The following is a 22398-nucleotide window of genomic DNA, read 5'->3' as shown; positions in this document are numbered from 1 at the left end:
GGGCAGGTGGAGGTTGCAGTGAGCAGAGATCGTGCCACTGCACGTCAGTCAGCCTGGGTGACAGAGGAGACCCTGTCTCATTAATAAAAAATAAAAAAGGCAGTTTATGACAGAAGCAACCTGGCCACCTAATATTAGACTCTATGCCTAAAATTTTAGCTTCTTCCTCAAATCACGGGTCATGGTCAGCAAACGTCATTGTCCTTATTTGAAAATAAAATCAATCTATAGAGTCAGAATTTTACTCACATGTAAGAAACCTTGGGAAAAAAATATTGCTTTATAAATCAAGTGAATCTACAGATAGAACTATTTTTCTTTCCAAAAAATTAAAACTAGGCCTTCTAAAATTTAGCCAATAAAGGATAGGCAATAACTATGGGAACTATAACATATTTTGCAAATAGTGTCTGAAATACTAGTGTTATAGTTGGCAGTACCTATATTTGAAAATTAATTCCTGTAAACAGAAAATTTATCTGTGTTTCTTCAGCACTGTTCAAATTTAACAGCTTTAAAATGGGTAGATACAATCATTCATTTATTAAGTGGAAATAGATCTAGAGGATTTTTAAAAAGTAAAACAGGGTCACTCCTTTCTAGTAATTTAGTACTCTTTAAGAAATCTTTATCTGTAATTTGGTCTTTTGAATGGATTTACCTGCAGGGAAGGAGGTTCCCTGGGGAGGCAAATCATCAGTGAATAAGTCAGTCTCATTTATAAGTGAGTCTCCTCTATGCCTGATTAACAAGAACCAGTCTCCTAAAATATGATTATGCCTCTTTGGAAGGATAAATATTAATCTTCTCAGTCACAAAAGCTAAGGATAGAATTGTGAAGCTGATTATTTCACTTTGTCATCAAAATATTAATAGTTTCGGAACATTACAGATTTCTTTGCCATAATCTGTATCTTGAGTAATCAATAAGTTAAGAAAACTGATCAATGTCTTATCAAACCTACATTTGCTTTCTTATGCTTAATTATACTTAGGGAACCCATGTTGAATAAAGTATTTTCCATTTGCCTAGATGTTAAAATGTCATTATAATTTCTTTTGCATTTACTTTATTGCAGAAAGTTCTGATGATAAACAATTTGACAATAGTACTTAATGATTTGCTTCCCTACAGGGTAATGATAATAATGCATTTATTGTATTTTATATTTTATGCCAACCATAAATCTTCCATCTGTTATTCTTTTCTCTATATTGAAGCCATGCTGCTCTTGGCATGGGTCACATTTGTAAATGTTTCGTTTATGAACCATTCCTCCTTCTAACTCCTCTGCAATACAGAAATATGCCAAAAAAGATTAGCTGCCTTACAGTTCATGTGTCTCTAAATTTGGCATCACATTCACTGTGACATTTCCTCAGTAGTTTCCAGTAGGAACTTGTCCTACATAATTCTCATGATTTTATTTAGCAAATAATTGTGCTAAGAGCTGTTTAATTGTGTAAATGATATGACAACTGGTTGTCTTAATATTTTTTTTAAGTCTTCACATTTTTCCTGCCCATTTCTCTTATTATAAACTACTCTGTTCTACAGGAAATATTACTTATTAAACTACTACAATCCAATTTAGCTATACAGATGACAACACATAATTTTTAGGCATTCAAAGATGTTGAAATTATGGTAAAATGATTAGAAAATAACATTTTCATTTAAATTATTTTTGTAGCATCTCCCCAGAATGTATATTATCGTATCCGGTTTAATGACCCAATAACCATGTTTTGTGAGCAGGTGACTGTGAAATCTGAATGTTCATGAATAGAATTTAGTTGGCTGCTTGAATGAAGAATAATTGGCAGTTCAGCTCTGCCTTTTTTAGCATCTAAAGGAACTAGAGTATAGATAATATTTCAGAAATCAGCTGGAGAAAGGGGGTGGGGGAATCTAAGGAAAAAAACACCATTGTTCTTAGATCTCTCTTGAATACTCGTCAGGTGGATTAATTAACAAGAGAGACTCAAAAGTTGAAGAAGAGGCGATCATGACCCATGACACAGCAAGCAAACTTTTTTGTGTTACTCTTCTTGTCATATATAGGGTAGCCATGCTACCCTAGTAGGGTGGCTAAGAAGATCAGAGTCTATTGAGAGCTAAGTTAGGGTTGATACTACGCTTAGAGAATTACATGGTTTGGGGTAGAGCAACACCCAACAGTTAGTAGGATAAGAAATATGACTTGACCAAGCATACAGTATTAAAGCAAAGTATAGAACCCAGAAAGTAGATAGGAAAAGATGTAATCTAAACAGTGGGAAGTTTCTTGGGACATGATAGAAGTTGGAGATTTAGGAAGTCTCTTTCAGTATATTTCTGTGAAAAATTCCTTGTGTGTCGTGATATTAGGTATGCCATGAAAAAGTCCCAAGTCAGTGTTACCTGAAAGGCGCTATAATCAATTCAAATTTAACTTGGATAAATAAATAATGTAAAAGGGAAGAGAAGAAATGATTATTCATAAGCATATTTGTATGCTATTTTAGGTAAATTGTTTTCTTCGTATGATGGATGTTGGTTATCAGATAGTAGGGGGGATAATTTGAACACTGTACACAGTCAGAGATGGGGATAGATGTCCAGGGTTTGGACTGAGAGTGAGCAGTCTGAGGGCAGTCAGTGCTTCAGGGGTTAGAGCCAAGCTGGAGCAGAGAAGACGACTCCAAAAGATACAAATGTGTGTCTTCTCACAAGCCATTCTGTGCTCAAAACAAATGTCTACTTTGATTTTATTTTTTCTAGAGACCACTTTGCCTCTTAACTACATCTCAGAAGATCATATGTAAATAGGCCTTGACTTTTTCCATCGCAAACCAAGTACAGTAGCCGTTTAAATTTTATCCAGCACCTGCCTTCCTGCTTACACTATACTGCTTTTCCAATAGTTGGTTGAGAATGTTCTTTTCTAAGACATGTATTTCCTGCCCATGATCCCTTTCAATTACCTCATTTATTCATTCATTTTCTTCAACAGATAAACACCCACCAACACCCCCCCAACACACACACTCACACACATGTTAAAGTAATAGTTATAATTGTGCTGTCTTGATTTGGCTATAATGTCAATGGACAAAAGAATTCTGTCATTTTCAAGTTGTTTAATATGTATTTGTTTCAAAATTATGGGAGCACAATTAAAATTTTTATCTGATAATTTCTTATTTCTGATGACTAAAGGTTAGGTTACAAAAGTGTTTACCTCTGATAATGCTTAATTCTTTTTTTTTTTTTTTTTTTTTGAGACAGGGTCTTGCTCTGTCACTCAGACTGGAGTGTAGTGGTACAATCATGGCTTGCTGCAATTGCTGCAGCCTAGAACTCCTGGGCTCAAGCGATACTCTCATCTAAGCTTCCTGAGTAACTGGGACTACAGGCACACACAGCCACACCTGGCTAATTTTAATTTTTTAATTTTTAATTTGTAGAGATAGGGTCTTGGTATGTTGCCTAGGCTTGTTTAATTCATTTTTAAAACATCTTCCACTCTATGTAAAACAATATCTCTTTGGACAAATTTAGAGGACATTTCCTGTATTTGGAATTGTTTTGGAGAGTATCTTACAGGTAGGAAATTATTTCCCTTTCTGTTGTCTACTGGGATACATTTAGTCCTCGGCACATTTATGAAAAGTGTGATAAGTGGTACAATTACTGACAATTTTGATGGTGATTTTGAAGATGTGATATGGGATGTCTGCCCTTTTAGAAGAGCAATTTAATTCTACACAGTCTACTGAATAGCTGCAGTCATTTTTTGTCTGCACCTTCTAAATGAGGGCATTTTAATCTGTTCTGCTATATATGTGTTTGAATAAACTATGGCATGTGAGTTGACACAAAAATCCTAGTAGTGAAAGTTAAAGTAGAAAACTGGTATACCTTGAAGGTAGGCATTGTAACTTACAGATTTTCTGTATCCTATAGTGTCCAATATATAGAGTCTTAAATATAACAGAGACTCAAGAAATGTTTGTTGAAATAACATAAAAATGTATAATGTAAAATCAGGTAACATTTCTTGACTGCTTAGGTCCTAGTTAGGGAAGTTAACATCTATTTTCATTATGTCCATGTAAATGTAATGGAGGGAACAAACAAAACTGCAGGAAGAAAAATTTTTCCATCTTCAAGAAAAAAGACTAAACTTTCATAATTTTTTTTCACAGAATCAAAGTTATTTTTTTCCTTTTCAATATAAAGCCACTGTTATTTTTTTTAGAGTAAGGGTTTCAGTAGTTTCTTTTAGACCTTTCTTCCATTGTATAGAAATGGTTTTGCATTGAGATGGCCATTATATTGTAGATATAACTTTCAAGTAAGTAGTTATAATCTCTTTTATCAGGACCGTTAAACCAATGATTTAAGTGTATTTCAGACCTTAAGTTTCATAATATTCTTCAAAAAATTGGAAAATGTCCAAAGCTCATAAAAGACTAGTGGGAACATAAGAAAGGTTAGAACTAGAAAGGCAAGACACCTGTTTGATGCTGTGTAAGCAATGGGGAACATGTTCAATGGTTTGAGCTAAATGGGGCACTTCTTTGTGAGAGATGAGAGACTCACAACATTTATTAAATATAAGACTAGAAAATCTAAGAGTATAGCCAAATAGTCTTTTCTACCTATTTAATCCCTGAATAATTGAGACAAATGTAAATAATATAGGTCTCAACTGAATTTACTTACAAAGTGCTGAAGATGTCAAAATAGAGGAAGCATCTAATGCCATTAATTAAGGACATGCCAAATTTTCTTTTACTCATTTTTAACCACAGAGATAACAGAACAATTTCATAGGAAAGCACATCTTTTGAGGTAACTCATTAATAAATCTCAATGACCTTGCTCAGGAGCCTAGGAGGGAACCTGTAGTTTGGTGACCTTGTAATAGATCACATCCACACCCGAGTTATCCTTTGGTCTCTATGGTAAGTGCTGGTAATAGCAGGTTTTAGGAATGATTATAAGGCTGAAGCAAATATAGCTCTGTCAGTCAGGATAAGGACCTGGAGGTTCTTGCAAAGAGTGAAATAAGGTATGGAAGTCAAGATGAACATTTCTAGTAATATTTTAATCAACTATTAACCGTTCGTTATGTGGATAAGGTTTTCAGTGATAGTTCTTGCTCTAGAGTATAACTTGCTTTCTAAGTAATAGCAAACTGCTTCACTTGATTTATCCTGAATGTAGTTAGGTAGAAAATTATATAGCTTGAGTGTTTTGCCCTTTTTTTTCTATTTAAGATAACAGTAAAGAAGAGTAATTTTTGATTTTTATAGCTTATTTTAGTAACTAAGGGAATCATCTGTTTTTAAGAAGGGACAGAGATATTTGAATGTTTTCTGAAAAAGATAATCTCTAGCAGAGTAGAAAACTGAAAGGTGTAATTTCAAAAGTTCTAGACTTGATTTTATTCTCTAATTAGGAAAAGCTAACATCACTATGTTCATATTACCTTATACTTACAAATAGAATTTCCAATCTCAGATGTAACTGAAGGGATAGATAAAATTAAAATAATGAATGCCGTCTATGTTAAAAACAAGAAAATAAGCAAAAACAACAAAAAATAAGAATAACCACCACAACAAAACAAAATGCTGTAAGTACACCTACTGAACAAATAATTGATCTCGGGTTCTAGATAAAAGTAGCTTAGTTATTTTTAAGAATGTATGATCCTCTTTAGAAGATTTTACCTTAAAATATTCCCAGTACAGAGAGGACCATACCAGGAGTCAACGTAATTCAGTGTTTATTTAAAGCAATCTATGTTAGATTTTTTTCAGAATTAAATATGGTTGCAACTCTATGTGAGGGTAGATACCCATATTATATATATCTGAAAGTAAAAATTTTTGTTCTTACCTTTCAGAAATATACAGTGATGTTAAAACTGGATTAATTTGATAATCTAAATGTCAGTTTAAAGCATTTAAAGAGTATTATATTCAAATGGACTACTTCTAAAATGTAATGTATAAAGGTGCATGTTTGTTTATATATCTGTAATTTGAAGTATTCTCTGATTGTATCTGGTCATGATGTTAGAAGTATTGTCTTTGTTTATTGGTGTTTTTTTAGAGCTATTGGAGGTAGTAGAGCGTTATAGTTAGTGGAACATAGAACCATCATAAACCTCTACTGATGTGTTGTTACTGAGTGACTTCGTAACTTTACTTAGTAACTTAGAACCTTAAGCTGGGCGTTAAAGTTTCTAAATTGAATGATTCTAAGAAGAAACCTCTTACTTTTTTTTATAAGGTTTGTTAGAGAAAGTACTCAGGCATGTATTTATGATTGTCTGAACTTTAAAACATATTGATAAATCTTTGTACTCAATTTACATGACATTGACTTAAATTTTTACAACAAAATTATCCTGAAAGAATAGCTGCTTTCTTAGTGGCTTGATTTATCTCTTCCTTGTTTAATTTTTCAAAGTGATATATGAATAAAATCTCATCCTTTTCTTACTGTGCTATTTGAATAAAGATGATCTTCTATTATATACTATACATCAATATGCTAATTGTTTTTAAACTAATACCTTTTAGATTTACTAAAATGATATAGATAAAGACTTGATAAAATATCTAAAGGCAAGAAGTTAGTATTTAGCTTTTTATTCTTAGATAATCATAACTTTCACATTTAATCCAGTACTATTAAATTTGTGTTTATCATTTGATATCATCTTTTAAAACACAATGAAATTTTCTTATAATTTCCAAAAGCATGAATAAAGGCAACTAATACACTAAAAGACATGTTCAGAAAGAAATATAATATGCTGGAAATTTTTTTCTAAAAGTTAATAGGAAAATTGTATGCAGTTATACAGACATATTCTATGCATTATGTTGCCTACAAAACAAAATGTGTATTTTTAGAATTTTTTTTGATGCCCCCAGCCTATTTTTTTGTTTTATTCAATTTCTCAATTTATGCTATGAATAAATAATTGCATTTTCATTTGTACTCTTTACATAAATAATAGGTGTTAATCTTCCTATTTAAACATTGCTATTATATTAAAAATGGAAAAGTATTGGCTTTTTTACTGATGTTAATGCTGATGTAATTTTTTTTCTTCCTACTGAGTTTACAGTGTTTTTGCTTTCCGGTAGGGACTAGATAACTTTTGTTTGGAGCCAGCAGGAGGAGCTCTCACCTTGCTGGGTTCAACATAATTAGTGTGCCTGAAAAACCTGAATTTGTGGGGATTTTGTATGTGAAACAAATGATAAAATTAAAATTTTTACTACGTATCTCTAAAATTCTAAATTTTATTTTAATATTGAATTATAATTCACCTGTCTGAAATGCAAATTTGGAATCTTATTATTTTTAAGAATTTTTAAGAGGTATGATTGCAATTTAATGAAATAAAGCAGTTAGGTAAATCTTGTTTCTGGAAGATACTAAGAAACAACAAAAAATGTTTCCTAAGCATTTGCACTATAATGGGTACATACATATTTTCCTTTTTTATTTGTTTTGAAGTGAATATACTTCACAGTTTACAATTATGAATACTGAGAACAAAGCAGGCTTAATATGTTTTAGAAACAATAATTAAATGAATTAATGAATTAACTTATTGGTCGTAATTCCTGTATAAAACTTATAAAAAGGAAATAGCTGTTGATAGATTTCAATACGCATTAGAGATTTTAGACACTTAGCTCTAAATGTTGTGATTTGTAGCTTGTACCAGTGAATTTTCTGCAGAAATCTTTGATGAGAAAATTAGAATAAAACTTATGAACATTTAAAAATCACCATAAGAAATACTGATGTTTCTCTCCATTAAGTGAAGTACATATTAAAACAATAATGAAGTACTGTTGCACACCTGATGGAATGACTTTAAAAAAACTAGACAAAACCAAGTCATGGTATGTAAAGGAATGGGAAAACCATACATTTCCCTGTTGAGAATCTAAAATTTCACAGCAGTTTTGGAATCCAGGTGGATAGTTTATTTAAAAAACAAACATTTTCTGTATAACCCACTAATCCTACTCCTAGTTATTAACCTGGAGAAATAAAAGCATAGGTTCATATAAAAAATCTGTATAGGAAAGCTTAGAGTGGCCTATATATAATGTTCTTAACTGGAAATAGCCCAGATGTCCTTCAACTAGGGAATTCCATACAGTGGAATAGGTTTCAGCAATAAAAAGGAACAGTTGAAACATGCTGTGACATAGATGGATCTCAAATGCATATGCGAAGTAAAGAAACCAGGCTCAAAGGGCTAAATGCTATATGATTTCATTTATTTGACACTCTGGAAAAGGCAAAGCTACAGGGAAAGAAATCAGATTAGTGGTTGCCAGAGGATGGGGTAGGAAAGGGATTTCTTATAAAGGGCCACAAGAAATTTTGGGAGGGTAATGGACATATTCTCTAGCTTGATTGTAGCCATGGTTCCATGGATGTAGGAGTTTGTCATGATTTACAAAAATGTACATTTAAAGAGGGTGGATTTGTTGTAAGTCAAACAAATTTTAAATCTAACTGATAAAAATTGGGGAAATTTATAGATTAAAAAAAACACTTAAACAGGAATGCCAGCTAACTTATTAGCACTTATTTGAATCTCAGTTGCTTTTCAAATGAGACAATAAAGAATATTGAACACTGTCTGGATATTTCATTGCATTAAGGAATTACTTTTTGTATTAATGAATTAAGATATTGTAGGTATATTAAAACAGTATTTTAGAAATACATGTTGAATTTTTATACAGGTGAAATGATATGATTCCTGAAATTTACTTCAAATAAATCTTGTAGTGGAGAAGTAGGTAAAAATGTATAGAAGAAACAAGATTGGACATTAATTGGTAATTATTGAACCTGAGTGATGAGTATGTGAGGGTTCACTGTACTATTTTTTTCTACTTCAAAAAGTATTTGAAAATTTTTCACAATAAAAATTAATTAAAAATTGTGGCTTAGTTTTACAAATGTATGTTTAGTGAATAGATTTTAACAATACTAAAGGAATATTCTGCAATGAGTAAGTAGAGTTTAAACCAGGAATTTAAGGATACTTTCATATTTGAAAAATGTATCAATAGAATTTATCACAGTGGTTCACCTAAGTAAAACCTCTGAATCCTTAGAGTAGACACCAAACAGCCGGTGCCAAATAACATACTCACAATTGCATTTAAAAAAATTATAGATGAGAAACCCCCAGCCAGGTGCCTTGGCTCGCGCCTGTAATCCCAGCACTTTGGGAGATCAAGGTGGGAGGATCACTTGAGGCCAGGAGTTCGAGACCTGTCTGCATAGCATAGTTAAGACCTTGTCTCTACAACAAATGAAAAAATCAGCTAGACACAGTGGTGCGTGCCTGTAGTCCCAGCTACTCAGAAGGCTGAGGCAGGAGGATCGCCTTGAGTCTAGGAGTTCAAAGCTTCAGTGAGCTATGATTGTGCCACTGAACTCCATCCTGGGCAACAGAGCAAGACCTGTCTCTTTAAAAAACAAACAAAAAAAAAAAAAAAAAAGGAAAAAGAAATCCCACTTCCTTAACAAGATGAAAAACCAAAATTAATGATGTGGTACCTGAACATTGTTTCTCAGATTGAGGTTCATGGCCTACTGACATCTGGAGGCCTAGGGGGTAGTAGTTAAAAATAAATATCTGTTGAATGATGAGCTCTCCACATTTACCTGCCAGAAACGTTACAAAAACCCTCCTTAGTTGATCTCCATCTGTCTTTCCCAATCGTTTCTATCATCTGACTTTCCCCAAATAGTCTCCACCCCACAAGTGAGAACTGATTTAGTCATATTTTAGTTTATAGAAAGTATTCTAAAATAAAAAAAAATCTTATCATTATCTGATTGAAACCCGCTCATCCTAGACCAGTTCAAATTGGATCCCCTTTGTGAAGTTCTCCCAGAACTGCCAACCCAACTTTAGCCTAACTTAATTGCTAAGATGTTAATATAACTTCACTTTTATAATTTAACAGAAAATGTTATTATGTGTTTACATGTCTGCTTCTTTGACCAGATTATGAATTACTTTTGGTCAGGAAAAGAGATGGATGGTTTTCACATTTGGTTTCGCATCCTTTAGCCATAAGTAAACTACCTAGTGTATATAATAATAATGTAGTCAATGCTTTAAAGATTGTAAGATTTTTCAAAATGAGTTTTTTAAATACTTGGCTGATTATTTATAAGGACATTTGGTAACACAAAAAGAGAATAAGGAAATCTGCTTTAAAACAGGATTTTCTTCCTGAATGTGGTCTAAAAATACTGTAAATGAAAGTGGGGGAAAAGCAGAGGTAGTTATTTTATCAGTTTTAAACATCTGCTATTAAAAATGACTTAATTCTGTTTAATAATTTCATTTAGCATTGTTTAACAAAAATATACATACTTTAATTTTTAAATACTTTATGCATTTTTATCATTACTTAATACTATTTTATATTAATATTTAATATGTAAATTTCTGAAGATAACTCATTAAACTTAATTCAGTGAATAATAGTAAGCGTAATTGACATTAATGATTTAAATAACTTTAATAATTTCATATATTTTTGTATTAGTTGAGAAATTCATGGAATTTTTATTTTCTATTTAATTCCAGTTGTGTTGCTTGATACAACAACTGTGCTGGGAGAGCTAGGATGGAAAACATATCCATTAAATGGGGTAAGTTTTAATATCTTTGAAAAATCGCCATCTTTTTTAGATTTTTTAAGATCTCCTAATAGTTGATGGAACAGTGAATTTTGGGCCCTACTTGTTATGAATTTTGACATATAACTTACATCTCATAGAAAAGGTTAAAATACAGTTAGAACTGGTAATCAGTGGGAATGATATGTACAGATCCTTTCTCCTAAATTAGTAATTATTCTTTAATACTGTGTTTATACATAGTGACATTAGAATATCTCCCATATATTTTCCTTAAATATAAATTTCTGTGTGTAAGTTTATATATGTTAAATTTATGTTAAATTTGATACCCTCAATGAGTATTTGTGCATAAATAAACTTTAAACTACCATAGTATAAATGGATTGTGCAAATATTAACAATTTGGTTTTTAATACAGAATACAAGTCTACTAAAATATTATGCATTTTTGAACTTGGTGAAAATATACAAGGTGATTAGGTTTTTGTTAACTGAAATAGTTGTATTTAAAGGCTTGTTAAGGATGTTTAATTTGCAAAATACAGTTTTTCATGGACCAACATTTTAGCTATGGTTGTACTTGACTTTTTATATATTTTTATATATTTTGCATCATTTTCATATTACAATATATGTCTACTTCTCGTTTTCACACTAAGCTCAAATAAAAGGGTGATTTGTAAAGCATTTTGCTTTGATTATTGTCTAGTTAATCAAAATATTGAATAATAGAGGCAATCACATGTTTTCAGATACACTTGGGTTAGCTTTCCTTTTTCTCCTTAGAAATAGTAATTTTCTTATTAATCACATTCTTAGTTGACATTTTCACATTGCTTCTTCTATTATATCTTCAAATTTAAATCTCAAAGGAGAAATTGATCCAAATATGTTTCATTCTTTCAGACTCTTTTGCATATTGCTGTATGAATTTGACATTTTACAACAACAGTTATTCACTAAGTGTGTATTTTCAACTAAAATATCCTATGAAGAGTTAAATCTTCCTCTCTTTAACAGCCCATTTGCTTCTTTAAATTTGTAAGTTTTATATACTGTGAGTTTATTTTTCTGAAATTTTTGTTTATTCTACTAAAGCTCTTATCAAACTTTCTGAGGTATATATCTTAAACTAGGATTATGCTTTTATCTTCATTGTCTTATTTCTATTAAAATGAATAAACATTAGTATTGTTGAGTATATTAAGTGGGTCATGTTTATTACTTTTAAGAAATGAATGAAACTTTTCTAAAATACCTTTTGTGTGTCTGTGTGTGTGTGTGTGTGTGACTGTGTGTGTGTGTATAATCTTATGAACAGTAGAATGGATAGAAGGTATAAATAAGATTTTAAAAATATGCAATTTGTTTTTTCTTTTTTAATGAAGAGGATAGATTACTGGTACTAATGGAGCTTTACTTAATGCTATTTATAGGTTAAAATAAGGAACTATTCAGTAAGGATGAAGAACTTTGGAAAGAGGCTACTGAAAATGCCAAGAATGAAAATAATCTAGATATCAATATAGGTTACAGTATTTAAAATCCACCAGAACCGTTAATCAGTTTATAACATGTAAACCAGCATTTATATCCATACATTAAAATTGTAATTATATCTAATTGAAATCATATAATTTTTTCACATACTCAGTTTCACTGAGGCATGCTAATTTGATGGACCATTTTAACAATTACATTTTTACGTAGACACTAATTCAGTTGATTTTACAAATATGTCATGGGTGGAAGAGACATGTAGACAATATAATTGGCAATATACGAGGTAAAGTATATTTGGTATTATAAATAATGTATTTCTCAGGAATAACTTTTTAATTGAAAAAAAAAACTCTTCCTATAAAGAATTGACATTTTTGAAATTGTATAATGTGCTCCATAAAATATAGGAAATTTAATCATTGATTCCATAGATTTTTCTTTTTACTTAAAATCATCATTCCACTAGTAATATCATGCTGATATAGTTACAGAATTAGGCATTCAGAGTCTGCCTGTGAACAGACCGATAAATAGTTATTTCAGTAGGAAATTGAGCATCCCTGGTTAGTAATTATGGAAAAAGGATGAATAGTCTGAACAAATAAGTTTTAGGCTTACAGAAATGAAAAGAGAATTATGAGTTTTCTAAAACATTTGCTTATCAATTCATTTGTGTCAACATTTAAAATATACTTTTTCTTTTAAGCATTGTCCTGAATTCAGTTTAACAAACTTCTGTTTTATGCTGCTCTATGCCAAATACCCTGTTATGGTGCCTAAGACAGATTTTTCTTCCCTCAAGGGGTATTGAAGCACAGCGATAATTATACAGAATCATTAGGCCAAAGAATGTGTCTTCAGGTTGATATGAGTAATGTTTTGTGAAAGAATAATAAAAGGAGAGGTTAATTCTGGTCAGGGAAAATTGGGAATAAGAAGTTGCATGCCAGCTCTTTCAAAAAAAAAAAAAAAACGTGAAGGAATTGGCCTTAAAAAGAAGGGAGAAGGCAACTTCTAGGCGAAGGGAGTGGCTTGAGCAAAGGCACAGAATTATTTCATGTATGTATCAGGTTTTAGGAATTTTGAGAATCATTTGGCCTGTAGGGATGCAGTGGAAATAATCATTTGGCTGGAGTGGAGGTATACAGTGAGGAATAGGACCTGTAATCATAGGCTAAACCACATTTTTCAAGACTTAGAATTTCACTAAGTTGAGGTAGATAGTGCATATCTCTGCATCAGTAAGTTAACTTTTAAAACCTATGTTTAATGTGTACATGGTGGATGAGATCTTTGTTACATAGTTGTATTGGACTTAGATATAGCCACTATAGTATATAAAATCAAATATCATTTTCAACAGTGGAGTACCTGTTAATTAAACATTAAGACAAAATTGATGTTAGGAAAACAAAAGTGCTGTTGGATATTACATCACATTTTATTTTAATGACAATTGGAGATTAGAAATCTTTGTGTTTCTCTAATACTGAATATTGGTTTTGAATATCATATTTTATAGATAATTTTTGTGTGCTCTGACTTAGATGATCACTAGGGCTTCAGCAATGCAATATAGTACAAGATATGTGATCTTATCTGTTGGACATAGTGAATTGGTATTAGGAAACTTACCCTGAAATACTTCATGTATTGGCCATGGTTCTTTAGAGAAAAAGAACCAATAGGAGGTATATCTGTATCTGTTACACATATCTATATCTATTTTTCTACTTAATGAGAGAGATATTTAGATTTATTTTGGGAATTGGCTCACATGATTATGGAGGACATGAAGTCCCATGATCTACAAACTGAAGAACGAGGAAAGTTGGTGGTGTAATTTAGTCCTAGTCCAAAGGCCTGGGGAGTGGGTACTGATGTCAGTTTCCAAGTCTGAAGACTCAAGAACGAGGAGCTCTGATTTCTAAAGGCAGGAGAAGGCAGATGTCCCAGCTTAATAAGAGGGAGCAAATTTGTCCTTTCTACATCTTTCTCATTCTATCTCCGCTTCAGTGGATTGGATGAGGTCAAGTTACATTAGTGAGGAAGGGCAGATATTCTTTATCTATTGATTCAAATACTAAGCTCTTCCAGAAACATCCTTACACACACACCTGGAAATAATGTTTTAGCCGTTATCTGGAAATAATGTTTTAGCAGTTATCTTTAGCCTAGTCATGTTGATACATAAAATTAACCATCACAGGAAAATAAGAAAACTTGTCATTCATGTGTAAATAAAAGCTGTAAGTAAACCTAACAACTAATGATTTTTATTTTTATAATAAAAGAAGCATAGATTACAATTAACCTCTGTAGAAAGATACTTTATTCCATTAATCGGAGCCCATCATTTCCTAATATAATTTTTCCAAAGGTGAAAATCAAAGATTGGATGTACTATGATAGAGAATGGAGTATCTACCAATAAACATTTGTTTTTATAATGCAATTTATATATTTCATATAGTAAGAAGTAATTCATCATAGTACAAGATTTCAGTTTACATTTTGATTCATCCTAAAATTGAAATTATCCAAAACTATACCATGTACATATTCAAATTCTGAAAATGTAAATTTTGGTGATAATTTCTGTTGGTGAATGTGGATTGTTATAGTTACTGTTTTCAAACTGATATTTAAATATTTTTTCTTCTTAGAAACTTCACAACGTATATGGCAATGTTCTAAACACTCATCATGTTAATTTCAATTATATTGTTCCATATTTCAAAGAAATGCATTAGGTTTTGTTAATAATCAATTCTATCAGTGTGCATTTCTTTAATATCCATGTTTATAAGACGTTTTATAGCTGTGAGGTGTTAATTGCCATCCACATAAGGGAAAGGACTTGATAACAGTACTGATATCATTAGATTATTAGAAGGATGAAATTATGTAATATATGTAAAGAAGTTAAAACCATGTCTGGTTCATAATAAACATTACATAAATATTATCGTTAGGAGTACTGCAAGAACCCCAAGTATTTTAAAGAAATGAAAAATCCAGACTTCTGTATAGACCGTTTGTTTCTTTGCTTTTTCCAGAATCATGTTTTATCATGTATCAAATATTTTTTTCTTCTGAACCACAATTTTATTTTTGTGTCTTCGTTTACTTAACAAATAAGACAAAAATATAGAATGAGTACTTTTTTCATTTAAATATTAATAAAATATACATGTACACTCATTTATTTAATCTTTCACCACACATTATGTGAAAAATGCTATTTTGTGTACTGGAAGTGGTGGTGGACATGGTCAGTCATTACAAAAATATATGAACCCTCTTAGGATCTAGTACTAGTTATGATCTTTAGCTGTTAATACTACGTTCAGGCTTGCTTGATATATAATCAAAACATATGTTATATTTTATTAAGTTAGCTTCATAACCAAGAATTGCCAAAGCAAATATGGGCAGTAATAATAGAAAGACTCAAAGCAAATATGGGCAGTAATAATAGAAAGACTCATTGACCCTAGATGTGAGATTTCAGTGTGGTAATGGCCTCTTAAAAGATGCTGAATCGAATTAACCAGGAGATAGAATTTGAAGCCCAGTGTATTATGTTCCTTGAAAGCATTTCTCTAGAATAGAAAAGTAAACCTGGATACTCACTTGGAAGAGATAGATACATGAGACATAATTCTTACCTTTCTTTCTTTGGTTTGATGAGTCAAATATTTTAAAAGAGCAGCCTGTAAATGAACAGCCTCCTGCACAAAATCTTATGTGATAGCTGAGCATCTTTGCAGATGGTCATGTTAAGTACCCAAACTTTCTCTTATAATCATTTGCAGTTGGAGGAACACAATATGCAAAGCCAGCGTTTGTTTCTTGAGACCATTCCTTTCAGGGGCTTGTCCCTGTTGAAGCACATGTCAGCACAGGTGAGCTCATGATTGCCTGGGGATCTCCTTGTGGCTCCTGGGACGAGCAGAAAGGAACACATGGCATTGTAGGCTAGAAGCCTCCTGTGTTTACGGAGGGTGGCTTCTAAAGTTGCTGTCTCCTCTCCTCTTCCTTGCTTTATGTAGATTTAAATTCCTGACCTATTTCGTTTTTCTTCTCTCCAAAGAGTGTCTTTTAACATTTCTTGTTCTTGCAAGGTAGGTCTGCTGGCAACACATTCTCTGAATTTTGTTCGAGGAAGTCTTTATATCTTCTTCATTTTTAAGGGAAAATTTTACAAAGTACAGAATTCCAGGTTGGTGGGCTTTAACAAATCTCTAAATACTTTAAATATTTCACTCCACTGTTATTGCTTGCCTGGTTTCTGAGGATGAATTGTATGTAATTCTTATCCTTGCTCCTCTATACTTAAGGTGTTTGAGTCTTCTGGCTTCTTTCAAGGTTGTTTCTTTATATTCGTTTTTTTTTTTTTATTTGATGTGAAAATATTTTTTGAAGTTTGAATACAGTATATGTAGGTATAGTTTTTCTGGTATTTATTCTGCTTAGTGTTCTTTGAGCTTCCCGAATCTGTGGTTTGGAGCCTGACAATAATTTGGAGGAACGTCTGTGTCATTATTGCTTTAAATATTGCTCTCTTCCTTTCTCTTTTTTTCCCCATTTGATATTCTTATTACACATAAACTGTTGGGATTCTGCTTCCTTAAATTGTGATTCTCAGGCCGAGGTGGGTGTATCACCTAAGGTCAGGAGTTCGAGACCAACCTGGCCAACATGGTGAAACCCCATCTTCACGCAAAATACAAAAATTAGCTGGGCATGGTGGCGGGCACCTGTAATCCTAGCTACTCGGGAGCCTGAGGCTGGAGAATCACTTGAATTGTGAGGTGGAGGTTGCAGTGAGCCAAGATCATGCCCCTGCAGTTCAGCCTGGAAGACAGAGCAAGATTTCATCTCAAAAAAAAAAAAAAAAAAGTTATGATTCTCTGTATCCACCAGTCCATCTCTCCAATTCTGGGGCAGTGCTTTACCCGCTGATCTAAGTGGAGTTGTTGATTTTTCAGTTTGTTCAGCTTTTTACTTGTTACAATGGAGAAGCTTATTCTAAACTACTTATTTTGCTGGACCAGGCAAAATAATACATTTTCAACTGTCACAAACATTATGTAATGGGTTGCAACATTTGCTTAAACAGTTTTACAAATTATAATTCCACTTAATTTTCCTTAGCCTTCTATTTTCTTGCAATGAACAGTCCTGAAATTCTCACTTTCTCTTTGTATCAATCACTATCTGTAGCAGTTGGCTTTATTTTCAAGTTCATTCAATCTAAACAATAAATCAAGCTTTTATCCCTTTACATGACATTGTTGCTATTTTTCCTTACAAATCGGTAAAGGAAGATTTCAGAGCTTTCTTGTGGTATGTATGTTGAGCGGTAGATGATGAAACTCCCAGGTGCTCTTAGAGATTTAATTCTGTATGTCTTGACTTCATAAGAATAACCATGTACATTTCTGTCCCCGAATATTCAGATTATTAATGTGTCATGAGTCTGTAAAAGAACTGCAATTCAGCATTTCAGCATTTTACATACTTTCGTGATCTCAATAATATTTATGTGAAGTAAATATTTTTATTACCATGTTATATATGAAGAAACTAGACCTGAGAAAAGTTTCAGAACCTACCCATGGTTGTGATGACCAAAGAAGCTGGTATTAAAACAGGTCATGTCAATCCCAAAGCCAAGACTTTAGTCATTACGGTGTAGCTATAACCACAAATTGATTTTCAACATTGTGATGACTGCAGTGAATGGTAAAAGAACTCTCTAAGGCTGACCAAGTGCAGACTTAATCTAGTTACAGTGTTGTTAGAAAGACCGATTTTGTTTAAAAGGATACATAGTTATTGAGAAGTACTGTAAAGATTAATTCTCCTTTGAAGCTTAATAATCAAACTAAGGATGCTTAATTATTCACAAATGTTTAGTTAAAAGCCTAAGAATATCTGGTGCATGTCTTAGATTGTTTTTGTATTTAATTATCTTAGAAAGGAACTAAAGAAATATTCCTTTAGTGGGTCTCTTTTAGAGACATTGTTTTCATTTATTTGTGCCTCATAATTGTGTCTTTTACATGTCTGTTATTGACTGTAGGCTAATTAAGTGTAAAATATGGACTAGTCCAGTCCAAAAAAACTTACAGAAATAATTATATTTGAAATGATGGAGTACTTGCCATTCTCAAAATGTCTTCTAAAGTAAATTGTCCAGGCAAGGGGCTTGCTGAGGGATACCAGTTATAGTTAGTGACACAGTGCCCTACTCTCTTGCCCATATGTTATTGAGACAAAGATGGACACATAATCTAAAGAAAACTAGTTCATTGACTAACCAGCTCCTGTCACCTCTCATGGGGATTTCCATAAATGACTAAGCCAATCATACTCCTCTTTCAGGAATTTAGGATTTCTATGTTAAGAGTTCAGGAGAAATAGCAGCCAGAAACATCTGCTGTAAAGATACATTTAAAGATGCGTGCAGAAGGGTTAGAGTAGGGGGACTTGATGACCTGAAGTCATGTGCAAGTAACAGTTCTAGGAGAGCAGGAAAAAAGTCCAGTAACTAAAGGGAGGCCATTCAGTAGTAGGAGGAGAACATAGAAGATGCAGAGAAAAAGCCATGAAGAAAGGAAAGATTAAGGTAGTTAGCACCTGTAGAGAAGACCAAGTTTCTGCTGAATCTTCAGGTCCAATTCTTAGTTTCTCTTAAATTCCTTTTATCTGGGCTGCCAGATTGTAAATACAGATTGCACTAATAATAATAATAATAATAATAATAATCATCATCATCATCATCATAGTGAAACACCAGCACCATTTTGAGACAGAACAAGAAATGTGAAAGATCGTGGAAGGTAGAATTTCCTTGAGGAGAACTCAGGCACATGAATCATCCAAAGCTGATGGCTTTCTTTTATCAGCTCATGCATGGGTAAATGACCTCCCCTGCATCCAGGTAGTGCAGAGAAACAGGTGAAGGAATATGCATCGTTTGTTATAGAGTCCATAAATTTTTAAATATTTAATACTCGAGCAACTATGATTTGTGTCACTTCTTTCTCCACTCTCTCAGAATATTCCTTCCTGTACAGCAACCTCTGCAAAAGAAAATGGATTGCTGCCTCATTTTTCACTAGTTGAAAGAGCATGTTTTGGAGAATGATGAAATTAATTCTATGGTGAGGAAGAAAAGTAACAGAAAAGCAGGTAACAATGATTTAATAAATCAGATATGAAGTATTTATTGATGTTCCTGAATATATAATCACCCTTGTATTCTCTGGGCAGCTGAAAAATAAGTATGTATGGAATTCATTTTTCAGTATCCCCACTGTTCTTTAATGAATAGCCATGATGATGTCTTTCTGTAAAAATATGTAGATATATAATACACATTACACACACACACACACATACACACAAACACACACATACACACACACACACACACACATCTTTAAAAGGTATGGGTTTCATTAAGCCAAATCTTCTTGACTTACATAATACAGTCTTTTATTTATTTTTATTTTTATTCACTTTATCTTTATTTTTGGCATTGTTACTTACAAAGCTTTAACTTCAGTCTTTACTTCCAAGAGAAGTTTCTGGTTATTTCTTTTAAAATAAATTGCTGTATTGTAAAATATAAACTAAGATTCTGATTTTATCCACAAGTTCTAATTGTTTTACTTAGAGTCACTAAAATATTTATATTTTATTTATAAATAAAATAATCTGTGTCTAAATCCAGAGCAAGCACATACAAATGCTAAATTATCTTAGGAAACCCTAAGATATTAATTACTAATAAAATACAGATTTTCTTTTCTTTTTTTTTTTTTTTTGTAGAGATGGGGAGGTCTTGCTATGTTGTGCAGACTTGTGTCAAACTCCTGGGCTCAAGTGATCTTCCATGAGCCACCATGCCTGGCCTAGACATTTTTATACATTTAATTATTTTCTATTTTAAATGATAAATTTATTTTCTACAGGCAACTACCAAATCCTGTTGATTCAACCTTCAAAAGCTCTTTCAAATCAGCCTGTATCATCAGCTTCATCTATTACTCCATCATCAGTTTGACTCGTCATCATTTCCTCTCCAAGTTACCATAGTTGCATCCTAGATTGTTTACCTGCTTTGGGTCTTTCTCCAGCCCCTTCCTCCGACCTTTCCAATCCATCCCTCATCCTGTTGCCAGAACTGATTTTCTAAACTGAAGATCAATTTATGTCCATGTCCCAACTCTATTAAACTCCTCCCCTCCTTTCCTACCATTTAACCTGTGGCCAACAGCTGCGTCTTCTGATCTTTATCTTTAACATTCCCTGACCTTCAGCCACCTCCACTTTCCAGCTTTTTCAAAAAAGACCTTTTTGGTAGTTTCTTCTATGTGACTTGCTTTCTCTTGTCTGTGGATATAGGACCATGCTTTTGTCTATCTGCAATGTTCCCTTTTATCTCTCTTCACTCCAACCCCCACTTTCTCTGTCTCATTTTTTCCTGTTGGCCTCTTAAGACAGAAATTTTCTGCCTCTTCTGGAAGACTTATATTGCCAAAGGTTGAATTAGGAAACTCCTTTTCTGGGACCACCTGAAACTCGGTGCATATCATAGCACTTATCTCACAATACTTAAATGTCTTATCTTTTACCATATTGTAAACTCTTGCAGTAATGGATTGGGTGTTGTATCTCTGGGTCAGGTAGATGGCATAGTAAGTGCTATATGAGGGATGCTCAATAAAAGTTGGCTGGATAGCTAAGTCGATGTACATGTAACAAATTATTTTAAATAAGATATTGTTTAAAGGCTATATTTTGCAACTCTCATTGGAGCTGGAATAATTTGATACTAACTGGGCAGAATCAGTTGTGGAAAAAAGACTAAATGATTGTGAAAATTGAACTGTGTTCTTGTTCATCATTGGTCTTAAGTGTAGGTTGAAAGTTTATACATTTGCTCTTATTTTTGTATTTTAGACAATCCATTTTCTCACTATTCTCTTACTATAATAGAAGTTTAAAGGTGGAATGGGAAGATATTTACCTACAAAATAAAAAGACCACAAAATAGCCTATAAGCCATTTAAGTAATGCCTATCAAGACTTAATAATATACTTTCAAAGAATTGATGACCAGTTTAGAACAGTTGATGATCTGAATCACATCTGGGAGTTATTAACCCCGGGTAGTTATTAATCCTGCACCTTGTAATTAAGATGAGAATAAAAAATAGAAACATATGGATTTTTAATGATTGATAGGTGTACTGCAAATTTTAGAGAATTAATACTAACTAGTGAAGCTTTCAGAAAACATAGGTCGGCATTAAATGTTAAATAGGTTTTTGTAATCTGCATCCATGCAATTACTATGTTGAATTAATGAACCATAGTCAGCAAAATAGATTCTTAAAATGAATTGACTTGGTTTTATTTTAGCAAAACAAAACCTGTTGTGCTAATAAATATAATGCTTAACTTAGTCTTCTTCTTCCCCGTAATTAGCAATGTATATGCAAATACTTCAATGAGATTAAAGAAGTCTTTCATTGAAAGCATGGAATTAGGATTTGCGTGTGTATATAGTATGTTTGTGTATATATATATTTTATTTCCTTTGGATGTTCATGCATCCTAAAGGCCATGTTTGGGAAGATAAAATGAAATTTGTTCTCTTGATTTAGAGAGTTTGATTTAATAATGTGATTAATTAAACAAATTGTAGGCTTACCTTAAATGCAATGCTTTCTGGTGCACATTAGAAGGGATTTCTTTATGGTTACCAGTGAAAATAAGAAATTCTCATATTCATTATAAATATCATAGTAAATAAATATGTACAGCCACCATATTATAGTTAATTTGTATTCTTTCTGTTGATAAGCATTATACTAATCGTTTGGATGACCATAAGCCCTAGTGGGAACAGAATTGGCAAGGCACATTAGAAGACATGAATGGAGGCCCATATGACTGGAAAATAGAAAGAGAGAGAGAAAGAGAGAGAGGGGGATACAGAAAGATTGAGAGAGAGAAAGAGCAAGCAAGAGAAAGGAAGAGAGATGTCAAGGAAAAACAGATAAAAGGGCCTTGTAAGTGATGCTAAGGCATGCCATTATTATCCTAATTTCAGTGTAATTTATTAGAGAGTAGTAAGCAAATTAACATTTTGAAAATATTAC

The 22398-nt window shown here is 32.5% G+C and overlaps 1 protein-coding gene across 3 annotated transcripts in view; it reads left to right on the top strand.

Annotated features, from left to right (window-relative positions):
* Positions 1-22398, top strand: part of EPHA6 (EPH receptor A6) — a 963391-nt gene that overhangs the window by 43432 nt on the left and 897561 nt on the right. For 2 of the 3 annotated variants that reach the window (XM_030801993.1, XM_030801992.1), the window contains exon 2: positions 10656-10720. In XM_030801993.1, the coding sequence (XP_030657853.1) occupies positions 10656-10720 (65 nt within the window). Of the gene's footprint in view, positions 1-10655; positions 10721-19319; positions 19418-22398 lie in introns of those variants that run through there. The other variant, XM_030801995.1, reaches the window with a different exon arrangement.

This window comes from Nomascus leucogenys, chromosome 21 (assembly GCF_006542625.1).
Source record: "Nomascus leucogenys isolate Asia chromosome 21, Asia_NLE_v1, whole genome shotgun sequence".
Classification (NCBI taxonomy): domain Eukaryota; kingdom Metazoa; phylum Chordata; class Mammalia; order Primates; family Hylobatidae; genus Nomascus; species Nomascus leucogenys.
Note: the sequence above shows the minus strand (reverse complement) of the source record. Positions and strands in the feature narration are given on the sequence as shown.